A 15236-nucleotide genomic window follows, 5' to 3' on the forward strand; every position below is an offset into this window, starting at 1 on the left:
AAGTTAAATGTTTATTGAGAGGATTTTTTACATGTGATTCTAGATTTCTAGTTTAAAGAGGAGGAAAAAATTATTTAACCTATCAATATGAACACTTTTTCTATTACCTGTTGAAAATCTGTTTGTTTAAGATTGAAGAAGTAACTTCTTTTATTACTACTGTTTTATGAAAAGTAGAAGCTAAATTGATTTTCACATTTTCTGTAAAGTAAGCTAAAATTGATTTTATTCCTATAGGTTTTCCTCACTTCACCTTACAACTGTCAACTTCACCTCTTTTTCCCTTCAAACAAACTGACATAGCTTAAGAGACAATTTTACCAGCTTAAACAAACAAGTTATCACTTATGGTCCTTTAAAACGTATTATTTTCTTTTTTAAATGGAGATTTCAATATTACTCAAATGGAAGTACTAAAAAGGAGGATAAGTGGATAACAATTGCCGGAGCAACCCAATAAGAGAGTAGTAAATCTATGTTGAATTCTGAGGGAAAGAATGATAGGCAATTAGGCATGCATATATATTTTTACATTTACATAACATTAAAAAGGTACATAGTATACAAAGTTCCTGGCACTAATTCCCTAAAAATCTAAACCAAGTTGCCAATGACAAATTACATATATTTAAAACATCGATATGTACAGTAGACCAATCACCAAAGTCGATAATCATTTTATCAACTTTTGTCAGGCCGGAAATATTGAGTAATACTAGAACCTCGTTTAACCACATTAGGCCGCTTATGAGGCCTAAGCCATGTTCGAAACTCATCCTGAATTTCTGGCGGTAATTCATCAATGATAGAGGGGTCAATCTCATCAACATTATAACTCCAAGCTTGTCTTCCTTGAGGCATATTATTTATGCTACATCCACTGTTATTTGTATCAATCTCAGCCGATATCTCAACTTGATTACTTGTTAAATAACTAGCAATACCAGCCTGTGATCCTGCAGTATCGGTGACAATAGGAATAAGAAATAGAAAGAGGTTATAAAACAGAATAAAGGAAAGTGGTTAGATAATTAACATTCAACAATGGTATTTTAGCACCTTGACCATTTCTAACATTCTTCTTCTCAAATGAAGACTGGGAATTATTGAAGAATTTCGTAATTGAACAATTCCCCTGCCACAGAAGGAAGAAAAGAAAAAACTCATGTAAAAATCATTGGATTCATGACCACCTCCATATCAACAAAAGCTACCACAATTTAATACTGATTAAAGGGAGAACCTCCCAAGTTGAATGGTTGATATGACACTTCCATTCTTTTCATTAATAAGACTTCTAAAGTAATATTATGAATTAGAACAGGTACAAAGGTGTCCCATATTCTGAAAATTGAATCAGTTATTAAATTGTTCAAGAGACTGCGACAAGATTTGATAGTTTAACCATACTTAAATTGCAACTGTACACACACATGCCATATTTGTGAAAGAAAAAAAATCAACCATATATCCCTGTAGGATGTCTTTCAAGGTCGCAACACATAATACAGCGTATATAAAACCCACAACAATGCACTTGTTTATAGCATGTCTTACACTCAGGCAACCTGTGCAGAGCACATTTTAACATATACTTAGGCCAGCATAATAACTGGCCAGAGGGTCACCTTATTTTAGAAAAAATATTCCTTTCAAACACTGTCAAGAAACATGGATTGGTGCAAAGATATGTAGGTTTGGTCAAGAAACAGTATTCAGAGCAGCACGCTACCCATCTTGGATCCTTGCTTTGTAAAATTGCAACCAATTTGAAAAACACACAGGACGGCAAACTATATAAATAGAAATTAAAATAGTGAGGCAATGCATACTTGAGGCTTTTTTCCTGTTGCCTTTTTCTTCTCAACTGCTTTCAAACTGGAGATGTTGGAAGCAAGCCTAGATTCTTTTGCAGGTAAATCTCTATATGGCTTATTCTGTGTTATCCTGACTTCATTTTCTGAATTAAAAAGGCAACATTAATCATAACCTCAGAAGAAAACAAGAGAGAATGGAAATTTATGAGTTAAAACTAGCATGACAAAGTACCTGGGGGAGCCACAAGGGAGGATGCTTCAGTAAAGCCATCTACTTTCTCGGATAAATTGCTCAACAGATCCTGTAAAAGAGTAATTGTATTTAAGTGTGATAGAATACCAATAAGCAAAGGATCTTTCATGAGAAATTCAAGCTTTTAAATGTTCTGATACTGTCGATAAACTACTTATATTCATACTAGGATGGTAGTTAAATCCAATGTTAATTGTTTGTACCAGATCCCAATATTCGCCCTTATACCTTTCAAAATCTATTGGCTATTATTACTACTAAAACCTATCCACCTTTCGGTCATCTAGTATTTGCCTTGCCATCATCATGATTGAAAGAAAAAAAAATCAAAATTTGCTGCAAAATTACAGATTTTCACTTAAATATGACTGACAACATATACTTCTAACGTTAATATACCTGTTGATCTAGACAAACCTTTGAATGGTTCACTCCCATGTCTTCTTCAGGATATTCAAGTTGCAATTCATTAGGAATCACTCCCAAACAATTTTCACTACCTGATTCAGCATATAGCCTCTATCAAATTAAAGTGGAATGGATGATTTAATAACGAATGCAACTAAATAGAAGATCTAAAACCTGAAGGTGACGATGGTGCAACTTCATCAATGAGATTATCTACTGATTGATTTGATGAAGAACCAGATGGAAGTCGCTCACTGAAGTATTTAGCAATTGAATGTGTCCCCTAGATACAAATGAAGTTCAATATGTTAAATATCATTATGTGATCCTAAAGGCTGTGACTTGCTTAATTTCAAAAGAAAAAACTGTAACTTGCTAACAAGTAACTACCACCCAAATAAAAGAAAAATAAAATTGCATGGCTAATGTTGAAAAGTATTATTGTAAATAAATAGTAAATATTCTATTATTAGGAGTAATCTTCTATTAGTAATTTGTATTCGGCCCATGAGCCCATTAGGTTAGAATAGCCTATATAAACACATTAGTGATTGTAAATTATTCATAACTTGAAATATAATAATATATTCAGTTTTCTCATGGCATCAGAGCTCTCGTTCTTTGAGGGCCTTGCTTCCGCATAAACCCTAGCCGCCTTCATTGCGGTCATAAACCCTAATTGCCTTCATTGCAGGATTAGGATTTGTTACTACTGCCTTTATTGCAGTTTCAGCAAACAGTTGCGAAATCACTGTTCACGTGATACTGTTCATCCACGACACTGTTCACACGCGTACTGTTCATAACAGTACTGTTCCTGCGTCACTGTTCATTCAAAAAAAAAATTGGATTTTTTGCTATTTTGTTCTCCTTATTAAGAGAATCACATGACATCGGTCAATATGTCAAAAAAAGGATTTGTTCCACTCAACCAAGATGAAATAAAGATGTTGAAATCTTTTCTTAGTGAATTGGAGACACCAACAACGGTTACAACTTCTCTGGCATATTCAGGTATGTTTCCGTTTCCACTTTCTCTTGGTAAGTCTCAATTTTCTGTTGGATTTAATGCTTCGGATAAACCCTATAACCAATATTGGATACTGGATTCTGGAGCCACCGACCACATGACACCCTTACCCACACAATTTTCCACTTATTCACCTTGTCTCAGTAACAAGAAAATATCCACAGCAGATGGTACCCTTTTAACTGTAGCAGGTCAAGGAGATATCCAAATAAGTCCATCTATAATCCTACGAAATGTCCTTCACATTCCCAAATTGTCTACTAGCCTAATTTCCATACAAAAACTCACCAAAAACCTATCATGTAATGCTATTTTTTATGACAATGCTTGTGTTTTTCAAGATAAGCATTCGGGGAGGACAATTGGAAATGCGAGAGAATTGAATGGTCTTTATTACTTGGATAACCAAAATCTCCCCCCAAATCCACTCAACAACAACAACTCACTTTTTTCGGAATCAATTAAGACCAACAGGGAGAAGGTCTTTCTATACCACCGTCGTCTTGGTCATCCTTCATTTAGAGTCATGAAACAAATATTTCCTTCCTTTTTTAAAAATTTAGATGTTGAGAGTCTTTGTTGTGAGGTGTGTGAACTTGCTAAACACAAACGTGCCTCTTTTCCGGTCAGTAACAAAGTGAGTACTTCTCCATTTTATTTAATTCATACTGATGTGTGGGGTCCTTCTAATGTTCCAAATATATCGGGTGCTCGATGGTTTGTAACCTTCATCGATGATTGCACTCGGGTTACATGGGTCTACTTACTAAGACAAAAGTCCGAGGTTACCTCTGTGTTTCTACATTTCTTCTCATTGGTAAAAAACCAGTTTGGAGTGAGTATTAAGAGGGTCAGGTCTGATAATGCCAAAGATTACTTCAATCAAGGACTTAATTCCTTTTGTCAAAAAGAGGGTATTATTCATGAGTCCTCTTGTGTCAAAACACCCCAACAAAATGGGATTGCTGAGAGAAAAAACAGGCATTTATTAGATCAAACACGTGCTATATTATTCCAAAATAAGGTTCCCAAGAAGTATTGGGGAGAGGCGGTTTTAACCGCATCGTATCTCATAAATCGTTTACCTTCTAGTGTCCTTGCCTCTAAAACTCCTATGGAGGTTCTATCCTCATTTTATCCTGATGTGTCCACCTCTTGTAATCTAATTCCTAGAATATTTGGGTGTAAGTCGTTCGTCCATATCCATAGTGATGGTAGAGGGAAACTTGATCCTAGAGCCTTAAAGTGTGTCTTTATAGGGTATTCTTCCACCCAAAAGGGTTACAAATGTTATCATCCACCGTCTAATAAATTCTTTGTCTCTCGAGATGTCACCTTTCATGAACAAGAAAGTTACTTCGCTCAAACTCATCTTCACGGGGAGAGCACAAGTGAGGAAGATGAGTCTCTTATACTTCCTGACCTTAATCTCGGACCAGAAGTTGAGGCTGAAACTAGAAGTGACAATGTTGAGACTGAAATTGATCCTAAAAATGTTGAAACTAGATGTGACAATGTTGAGACTGAAATTGATTCCGAAAAAGATGGAAATGTTGGTGTTGATGTAAGATATGGGAAGAATTTAGTATACACAAGGAAAAAGAATATCATTCCTGAATCTACTCATATCCATGAATCCAATCCAACATTACATGAAGAAACTTTCCTTGACCCTTCAAAATCTAGTGATTCAATTTCCGAATTTTCTCCTGTTCAGGTACCAGAATCTAGCTCAACCTTACAAGAACCCAACCCGATAAAACATAAAAAACCAAAATCAAGAGAAGTAACACCAATACACTCTAAAGACTCGCATCTCCCAATTGCCCATAGGAAAGAAACTAGAACCTGCACCAACAAGCCACTTTACCCTCTATCCAATTACTTATGCTTTGAACAATTATCAACTACCCATAAAGCCTTCCTCACAAGTCTAAACACTACCACAATACCTACTTCCTTGTCTGAGGCATTGTCTGACAGGAAATGGAAACAAGCCATGGATTTGGAAATGGAGGCACTTGATAAGAACAATACTTGGGAATTGGTCTCTCTACCAAATGGAAAGAAACCTGTAGGGTGCAAATGGGTATACACTGTAAAATACAAGGCTGATGGATCTATTGAGAGGTACAAGGCAAGATTGGTAGCCAAAGGGTTCACTCAGACTTATGGAATAGATTACTCGGAGACATTTGCTCCAGTTGCAAAAATGAATACTGTTAGGGTGATATTATCTTTAGCAGCTAATTACAATTGGAACTTGCAGCAATTTGATGTAAAAAATGCTTTCCTTCATGGAGAACTTGAAGAAGAGATCTACATGGATGTACCCCCTGGATATCGTGAAGATATTGCTGCCAACACCGTGTGTAAGTTAAAAAAGGCTTTATATGGACTAAAGCAATCACCACGAGCTTGGTTTGGAAGATTCACTAAAGTTATGGTTGGTTTGGGCTTCAAACAAAGTCAAGGAGACCATACTTTATTTGTTAAACACTCTGAGTCAGGGGGAGTCACAGTGTTATTGGTGTATGTGGACGACATTATCGTAACAGGTGATGATGAAGAGGAGCAGCAAATGTTAAGTCAACACTTAGCCAAGGAATTTGAGATTAAGACCTTGGGAAAATTGAAGTATTTTTTGGGAATAGAAGTGGCTCACTCTAAGAAAGGAATTTTCATATCCCAACAAAAATACATTACCGACCTTTTGCAAGAGACTGGCAAGACAGCATGCAAGCCTGCATGTACACCAATTGATCCAAATATAAAGTTGGGGAATGCAGAAGAAGATGTTGCGGTTAATAAGGAAATGTATCAAAGATTGGTCGGCAAACTGATATATTTATCACATACTAGACCTGATGTTGCTTTTGCTGTAAGCTTGGTCAGCCAATTCATGCACCAACCAAAGGAGATTCATCTACAAGCTGCACTCCGAATTGTTCAATATTTGAAAGGAACTCCAGGTAGAGGAATTTTGTTCGAACGAAATGGAAGTGTGGGACTTGAAGCATATACTGATGCTGACTATGCAGGGTCAATTGTGGATAGGAGATCAACTACAGGATATTGCACTTTTTTAGGTGGAAATCTTGTGACTTGGAAGAGTAAAAAACAAAGCGTGGTATCCAGATCTAGTGCTGAAGCAGAGTTCAGGGCAATGGCACAAGGTATATGTGAATTACTATGGCTGAAAAGCATCTTGGAAGACTTGAGGATAAAGAGTGATGAACCAATGAAACTCTATTGTGATAATAAATCTGCTATTAGCATAGCTCATAATCCAGTGCAACATGATAGGACCAAACATATTGAAGTTGACCGACACTTCATCAAAGAAAAATTAGATAGTGGTCTAATTTGCACTCCATATGTCTCTTCCCAAGGCAACCTTGCAGATCTTCTAACTAAGGGGCTGAACGGCAATAACTTTGAAAGAATTGTTTCCAAGTTGGGAATGATAAATATTCATTCACCAGCTTGAGGGGGAGTGTTGTAAATAAATAGTAAATATTCTATTATTAGGAGTAATCTTCTATTAGTAATTTGTATTCGGCCCATGAGCCCATTAGGTTAGAATAGCCTATATAAACACATTAGTGATTGTAAATTATTCATAACTTGAAATATAATAATATATTCAGTTTTCTCAAGTATAAACCAAAATATTGAACACATAGCTTCTTTTTTTTTTTTACGAAATCGAACGGATAGCTTAGAATACTGAATACGGGGTAGAATTATTTATAGTAACAGTATACCACATACTATAATTAATAATTAATAATCACTTATTTTAAATCTAGTGTATCCCTATCTGTTTTAAGGTGATCCTATATCAAGAGCCACAAGATGAACCTAAACCACAATCAAGTTAGTAATCCAAGGGGTTCAAACTTACAGATGGTATGGGGACAATCTTACTCGCAGAAACAGAAAGTGCAGTTATTCCCCAGTTATTTTCACTGCCGTGGGTCTTGCAAAAGCCCAAAAAATCACGTAATCCAGCGTGAAATAGAGTTAGGGCATCCTCTTGGATCTTTGTAGTCCCGTATCTTAAAGGACAAGATTTAGAAGGGAACTTTTTATGTGAATCTGAATCCCCTTTCTGCAAGAAAAAAACTGAAATAAAATAGCTGTAGCATAAAACCTCTGATGAAGAGGACAAAAGAGAACCTCCCTCAAAGAAAGTGAAAATGGACAAATTTATGAGTGAAGAGAACTGTGCAAGATCTATCATTCACATCATAGTCACCTTATATGCTCTAGCATTCAGAGTCAATGTATGCGCAATCCGTTTGTTTTGATCCATGTCAGAGTCAAGGCGTTCACTCAGCTCTTCACACAGTTCATTAAGCCAGTGTTGAACCTGAGGGGGAACAAAAAACTAGATGTGATGATATGGAAATGCTTGTAAAACTGACCAAAACAAAAATACTAAAATGGATAATGAATCACGATCCATGAATGTTAGTCAACAAAACACCAACATAAAAACCAAAAATATTTATTGGAAAAAATAAATATGAGCCCCAAGAAAGGATTAGAAGTTTTCATTAGTAATAAGCACTGCTGAAAGCAGCAGCATCCAAAATAAAGTGCAAGAAGTTTTCAGCAGCTCAGATGAAAATACTTACAGAAACAATTGTCTTCAAAGATTGAGGCCCAGGAAATGTCTTTCCAGAACCATGACTCTTGGGAAGTAGTCGCCCCTCAACTTCTTCCCCACTGATTCCTCTCGCAATATTCCACAACCAAGTACTGCAATGCTGTAAAAGTTAAATCAGGTATAGCATGCCAACAGATTGCTATGCAGGCAATCAAATTGAAATCGTAAGTAACTAAACCGCAGGGTAAGCAATAAAAATTTCATCATAAGAAACCATGAATGCACATGCATGCGTATATACGAATTGGTAAAAAAAAATGTATAGTCATCCTAGTTAAGGTAATGCTACTAATGCATGCAGTGAGATTAGAGAATGATTCAAAAGTTGCTACAAAAAACATGGGATCACGAAAATAAAATCAGGACAGAAAGCCAAACTATATTCCTGTAGTGTGCTGTGTTAAAAGACAAATAATCACCCAGTATTGATCCCATAACATTGTTGTAGCTTCTCCTCTGAAAACTGAAGCAAATCACCAACGGTATTGATACCAAGGTCACTTTGTAAAGAAGTCCCCAGCTTTCCTCCAAGCTGTTTCCTGAAAGCCAAGTTTTCTTCAATATCATACTTTATAATCTAAATGATCGTGATCTTAGGAATTTCAACACGGTTAAAACCATTGCAAAAAAGTACAACCATGTGATTTATAAACTTCAAAAGAAAGTAGACACGAGGTCATATAGCATAAAATTTAAATCAGAGGAAAATAGATGAGAAAATTATTTCAATAGTAACATTAGTACATTACATTTTCTTTATCGGAAAAGACTCAAGTAACCCTGCAACAGATGAATGTGGCACAACTGTTTGTTGTGCAGGTTTGTTCATAGCACTAGCAAGTTTAGCAAGCATCTGAAAAAGAAAAACACGGGGCCTATGTTAATGGCCATTACAACTTTACAAACATCAAGGACATCCTAAGGAAGAAATTTGGGATGTAATTTTAAACACGCCAAGGGTGTTTCTTGCCTTATTATGAGCAACACCAGCAGAGCATGTGAATTCTGTCTCTCTCAAAACTTGCATCCTGAGGTCGGCAACAATGAAGGCCCCACAAGCTAATAGCTTTTCTTGGTAGCTAGCATCGCTCCTACAAAGCCACTTCTTAACTTCTTCTTTAGCATCATCTCCATCCTGAATAAAAAAACAATTTAAATACTACTGTATGCTCTAGTCATGCCCCATGAATTTATTTGGCAAAAGAAATTAAAGGTGCAGTAAGCTAATGAAGCGTATCACAGCATTATAATAAAAAAGTATAGCTTGAGAATTGGACTGACCAGTTTGACTGCTAAACTGGCCAATCATCATTCTCTGTCATTATGTCCCATCTAGTGAGTCAAAGACTCAAAGGTGTACTCTAACCAGTTTTAATCATAATTAACCTAATTTATCATGCTTCATAAATGTATAACTCTTATTTATTTTTTATTATGGTTTTTTTAAGGGATGATTTTATCATACATCTGTTAAAACCAGCAATGTTGTAGTCAAATCTCTAGAAGCAGATGAAGGACTGGAGAAACTATTGAGAAAACCTAGAGATTAATGAGTTGTGAGTTGGATAGAGATATGATACATGACATGACATTATGGCATTGCTTGATCCATGTAGCCGACCCTACTTAGTGGGATAAGGCTTAGTTGTTGTTTTTAAGATGGCTTGTTAATATTACAAAAAAATTCACAACCTAAGCTTTCACTAAATTGTTGTCCATATGGTATATTTTTATTTATTTTGCTTCTGTTATACCACATAATAAAATTTAGATTGAACATTGGTTGAACTTGTGAACCACACAGCATTGAAATTTTCATTATGCTCATTATTCTAGTTTTCTTTCATTATGCTCATTATTCTAGTTTTCAGAATTTGATATAAAGCAAAAGACCCACCCACATAATCGAATAACTTTAAGCAAAAGACCCGCCCACCTTTGAAATTACCAATTGCTGAAAATGCAAGACCTTTAAGCATAGCCACTAACCTTAATTTGAAGCCCCAAAACATGTGACTTGAGAACTTCCTCATCAACATCTTCCACGCTTTCAGGAGGAGTTTCCATTAACATAGTTTGAGCAGCATCGGTGAGGTCAAGATACACCTCATCAATTGAAGCTCTCTCGCATCGACCCTTCCGTGAAAGAATCGAAACAACCTTTAAAATTCAAAACCAGACATAATTTAACGTCAATGAATGACTACTCTAATCATAATCAAATAAATAGTGTGTTGTGCTCCTCGAGATAAACGAAGTACCTCTGATCCTGCATTCCTATATGTGTTGAGGTTGGCTTTACCACGTGCTACAGGGACTTGAACCAATTGAATTTGTGGGCATGCTTTCTTTGCTTCATCACCCCGCATTGAACTGAAAACAAACAAACAAATATGTGTATGTATTCTTGTATGGTAGAAACAAAAGAGTAAACAGTCATTCTGTAATATGTGAGGAGTGAGGCATTGTCAGTCATTATAGTCCTTGAATGTATCGAAACTTCAAAAACATCCCCGAGTGTGTCTTATATAGGGCAAACCACCATTTTAGTCCCTAGAAGTGTAACTCGCTGTAAAATTGGTCCTTGAATGTATCAAAATTGCAAATATAACCCTGGTGCAGTGCCTCTTTGTTAGTAATTTTATGGACTAAATCTACTAACGAAAAACACATTTGAGGACCAAATTGATTACCTAAAAACATATTAGAGGACCAAAATGACTAATAAAAGAGACATTTGTGAACCTAATTGCAATTTCGATACATTCACGAAGAAATGTGAGAACAAGATAAACTTCCGGGGACAACAAGATACCATTTTAGTCCCTAGAAGTGTAACTTGCTGTCATATTGGTTCCTGAATGTATCAAAATTGTAAATACATCCATAGTGCCTCTTTTTAGTAATTTTATGGACTAAATTTACTAACGAAAAACACATTTGAGAACAAAATTGACTACCTAAAAACAGACTTGAGGACCAAAATAACTAATAAAAAAGACATTTGTGGACCTAATTGCAATCTCTATACATTCAAGGACAAATATGACAACGAGATACACTTCCAGCCAGGGAACAAAATGGTGGTTTGCCCGTTTTATATATGTTAGTCATTTCATGGACAAAACAGAAGACACATTTGAGGACCAAACTAATTAACAAAAAATGCATTTGAGTAACAAATTGGCTAGCAAAATGGGTTTTTTTTTTTTACAATTTTGAAACATTTAGGGACTATAACGACACCGCCAAACTTAATCGGTAATAAAAATGGTATTTTTACAACAAAAAGTAAAAGAAAACGTGAATGTGAACAAGATAATATACCGTTTGACTCCACATTTGCGAGCTTCATAGCTAACAGCAATCAAGCCTCCGCCTTTATAGGAATTGTACTGTACAACTGCAGTAGGCAAACCCCTTAAACTAGGTTGCTTCCTCTGTTCAACTGCAAAAGTAATATTACAATAAATTCAATTTTAATTCCGAAAATTGGGATGAGAAGCAAAGAAATAAGTGATTATGAAACCCTAAGAATGAGAGAATGGAAATAAGCACCCTGAACGTAAAAGCAATCCATGTCAACGTGAGCAATGACTCTTCCATCACAAGTCTCTGGCCTCGCCACCGGCATCGCTACTCTCTTCTTCTCTTCTTTTCTTTTTCTTTTCCCTCCAAATCTATTTATTTCCTTTATTTCGTTCTTCTACTCATGTTTTTCTCACGCCAAATTAATAATTCATTTGTTCATGTGTTTTTCTTTCTTCCATCTTTTTCTCTCAATCCAAACACATTATAATTGGTGTTAATCACAACTTTAAAAATTAAAAATTACTTATATTTTTTTCTATTTTTGATAATTTAAGGTTATTTATCTAAGAAGAACTAATCAAAATATACATGTGAAAGTGAAGTGAATTACATGCAAATTTATATTTGTTCTCACCAAAAATTATAATAAAAAAAAAAATTAAAATAAGTCATATTTTTTAAGCAAAACATATTCATATCATTTCATTTAAAATAATTCAAAAAATACAATTCGGTGGATCATATTAAATACTTGGGCTAGACTGAAATATAGACGATGTATCTATATTGTGAACTACTTTATTAGCTTGCCTCTGAACAAAAGCTATGTTGTAAAGCATTCGCCTCAATTTTCACATTTGAGGAGTAAATTGCGTAACAACATGTGTTGTGTGTAGCAACACGGTGGAAGATGAATTCCAGTTCTTATTTGATTGTTCACATGTTGTATCAGAATAGAAGTGAACTCGTGGCAAAAATTATCAAAATTTATCAAGTGTAATATACGTCTCACCTAAAAATAATTGTTATTATTTTGTTTTGGGTCTTGCTAAACAGTGCCCCGGGACACTCTTTAAGCATTCTATTTAAAGAAATAATTTACTCAAAAAGTGGAATATTTCAATTTTCGAGGCGTTGACTTCACACATTTTCATAAAATTTTAACAAAAACTTACTATTTAAGATGCTTAAAGAGTGCCCCGGGGGCACTGTTTAGCATTTTCCTTTTGTTTTTATATAATGGGGGGCCTAAGCCTAAGGAAGAATTGCACCAAAACTAGCCATGAAATACTAATCTCAACTTTGTCACCGAGAAAAATATGCTGAATTTGAGTATGACATAACTCATAAAAAATCATTGAGAAACCTATATCACAACCTATATGTGCAAGGGCATCAGCACGACGATTTGTTTCACGTTATGTGTGTGAAACTATCACCTTCCAATTCAATTGCAATAGTCTTCGAATTTGTTGCAGTAATCTTCATCATTCGATACAATCTTTTTTTCATTTTTCATCACCACACTCAAGGAATCACTCTTTAACTCCACTTGTCGAAACCCCAACTCCACACTAGACGCAAGCCTTCTAACATCCCCCAAAGTCACAAGATACGATTGATTAATTAATGTTTCAACATTACGGTTCCTCAATCCTCTTGTATATCTACCCAGTCAGACGTCATTACTTCCTCACACAATCCCACCACATCCACTTGATCTCGTCCTTGCTCCATATGTGTTAACAACAACCCGGTCAATTATTGGAGGTTGCCAACCAACTTGATTCTCAACGTTATTTTAGAATTGTATTGTCTTATCTGCCTTATTGGACAGTTCATACTCTCGAGCATAATCGGCTATAATCATATGAGGATTGTTCGATCTATTGAAAATTTGAAATTATCGTCATGTTCTTCAATATTATGCCACTTCCAAATTAAGTGACACGCTACAACCCATAAACTAGGCAAATTTTTCAATACCAATACCACAAATAGTTTCAGTGATGTTTAACAATAACCACTAGTAAAAATCATAATTAAAAAATAAGTTTGGTTGCTGCTGATCCACATTGTGCAACCACACTACCATGCAGTTTGGAATTAGGCCCTCATTATTATCAAGAAAAAAAAGAAGGAAGTATTATTGTATTTGTATTAAATTAAAAGAAATACAGTCCCTGTGAGCATAACTCAATTGACAGAGACATTGTAAATTATTGCAGGGGTCGTGATTCGAACCCTAGTATTCCCACTTATTCACCTTTAAAAAGTAAAATTTTAGCCACTAGGATACTTGACAAAAAAAAAAAAAAAAAAAAACATAAATTTTAGAAGGGAGGTGTGAGAAACAATGGATTGGGGTAGATAGATTGGCCCAAATTCAATTTACGAGCCTTACTTTGATGTAAACCTAAAACTTCCAAATAGCCCAGGCCCATCAGATTTTCTTTCCGATTCTTCATTCTCGTTTTTCTCTCATATCACAATCTGCAACCACTTCACTTCTCACTGATCGCCGGCGTCTTCTCCGTTCAAGTTCCGGTCTAAACATCATCAGCGCCGCCTTTTTAAATTCTCTCTCCACGGTAACATATTCCATTCCTTCTCTATTTCCCTTCCTTTGCTTCTCTTTTCACTCCGCATCGCGATTGTGTGATTAACAATATAGATTTATTTATATTTGAATCTTAAAAAGAAACCCTAAACATTTATGCATTCTTAGGTTAAGTTAATGATTTTTCTATTTTTTCTGATTAATATTAGATATCTATAATAGTTAGAGTAATCATAGTGTGGAATTTGGTTAGGGTAGAAGAAGAGAAAATAAATTACCTATGAATGTGTTCATTTAGTTCATAAATTAGCCTTCGTAAGATTATCCACGGTTATTCGAGCAATCAAGTAAGGGTACTCTGTGTTTCCCTTGAGAAATGGAGATGTGGATTACTATAGTTTTTTGGTGTATAAAGAATATAAAGACACACATTTTCAAAATTTGTGACATTAGTTGAACTTTTATACACCGAAACCATAGTGATGGAGATGCTTATTTCTGTTGAGAAATGGAGAGGATCTCTACATTGGTTACACTGAATCATGGATGGATGAAACAATCACTGGTCAGTCTTTACTTGGCTCTTTTCCCCTAGGAATCGGAGATTTAAGAGCTAAAGTTATTGTACTTGATTGTTATAGGAGCTACTTCTTGTGTTTATAATTGAGCATTGGTCTTAGGCTTTACTTACTTCCCGAGTCTCGACCAATCTCCGAATTAGCCAGGACCCCTTTCCCCACCAAAAAGTTATTGTGCTTGATTGTTATATGATTTACTTATTTTGTTTATAATTGAGCTTGGTCTCTTGGAAAAGTATTGCTAGCTACACGATTTTTTAAGCATAGTGTGATTTCCTACTTGTTGTATGTATATCTTTATGAACTCTAGATGCAGAAGGGCATAGATATTAAGTGCTGTAGCTCGTTAGCATCCTAAAACTACACTCTTCAGTTGGGTGAATCATTTTTGGTGATTCCATGTGCAATGGCATTAGTTTTGTTAATCCTGACTGTGTGTAATTTTTTCTTGAGATAATCACCACTTCTATTTATTGTAATAAGATCTCTTAATTATAGGTTTTAATACATGTTAATTTATATGCAAACGCCAAATAAAAAAACAATTTTCATTTTCTGGTTGTATTTCAAGTTGTAGGATAATGGGGCGGAAAGCTGGTGGGC

General features: G+C 35.3%; 2 protein-coding genes across 3 annotated transcripts in view; one reads left to right on the plus strand and one right to left on the minus strand.

Moving 5' to 3' along the window:
* Positions 1–521: 521 nt before the first annotated feature.
* LOC123915747 (DNA polymerase eta) lies at positions 522–11951 on the minus strand. The gene is made up of 16 exons (XM_045966965.1): positions 11742–11951; positions 11511–11631; positions 10445–10556; positions 10173–10343; positions 9154–9318; positions 8933–9036; positions 8603–8722; positions 8152–8275; positions 7770–7883; positions 7416–7622; positions 2653–2761; positions 2470–2570; positions 2050–2119; positions 1833–1960; positions 1060–1135; positions 522–956 (listed from the first exon to the last, which is right to left on the minus strand). The coding sequence occupies exons 1-16, from the start codon at positions 11815–11817 to the stop codon at positions 682–684; spliced, it is 2073 nt and encodes a 690-aa protein (XP_045822921.1). The 5' UTR covers positions 11818–11951; the 3' UTR covers positions 522–681.
* A 1990-nt stretch (positions 11952–13941) lies between these two features.
* Positions 13942–15236, plus strand: part of LOC123918820 — a 2431-nt gene continuing 1136 nt past the window's right edge. The window contains exons 1-2 of one of the 2 annotated variants that reach the window (XM_045970973.1): positions 13942–14086; positions 15205–15230. In XM_045970973.1, the coding sequence (XP_045826929.1) occupies positions 15215–15230 (16 nt within the window). In that variant the 5' untranslated portion in view covers positions 13942–14086; positions 15205–15214. The remainder of the gene's footprint in view (positions 14087–15204; positions 15231–15236) is intronic. The other variant, XM_045970972.1, reaches the window with a different exon arrangement.

Source organism: Trifolium pratense, linkage group LG3 (genome assembly GCF_020283565.1).
Source record: "Trifolium pratense cultivar HEN17-A07 linkage group LG3, ARS_RC_1.1, whole genome shotgun sequence".
NCBI classification, from domain to species: Eukaryota; Viridiplantae; Streptophyta; class Magnoliopsida; order Fabales; family Fabaceae; genus Trifolium; species Trifolium pratense.

Bases quoted from the DNA above. Each gene is read 5' to 3' on its own strand.
- LOC123915747 (XM_045966965.1), bottom strand. From the start codon at position 11,817: ATGCCGGTGGCGAGGCCAGAGACTTGTGATGGAAGAGTCATTGCTCAC. The intron at 10,557-11,510 runs GTATATTATCTT...GTTTGTTTTCAG, and splicing joins CGCAAATGTGGAGTCAAACG to TTCAATGCGGGGTGATGAAG. The intron at 9,037-9,153 runs GCAAGAAACACC...TTTCTTTTTCAG, and splicing joins CTGGTGTTGCTCATAATAAG to ATGCTTGCTAAACTTGCTAG.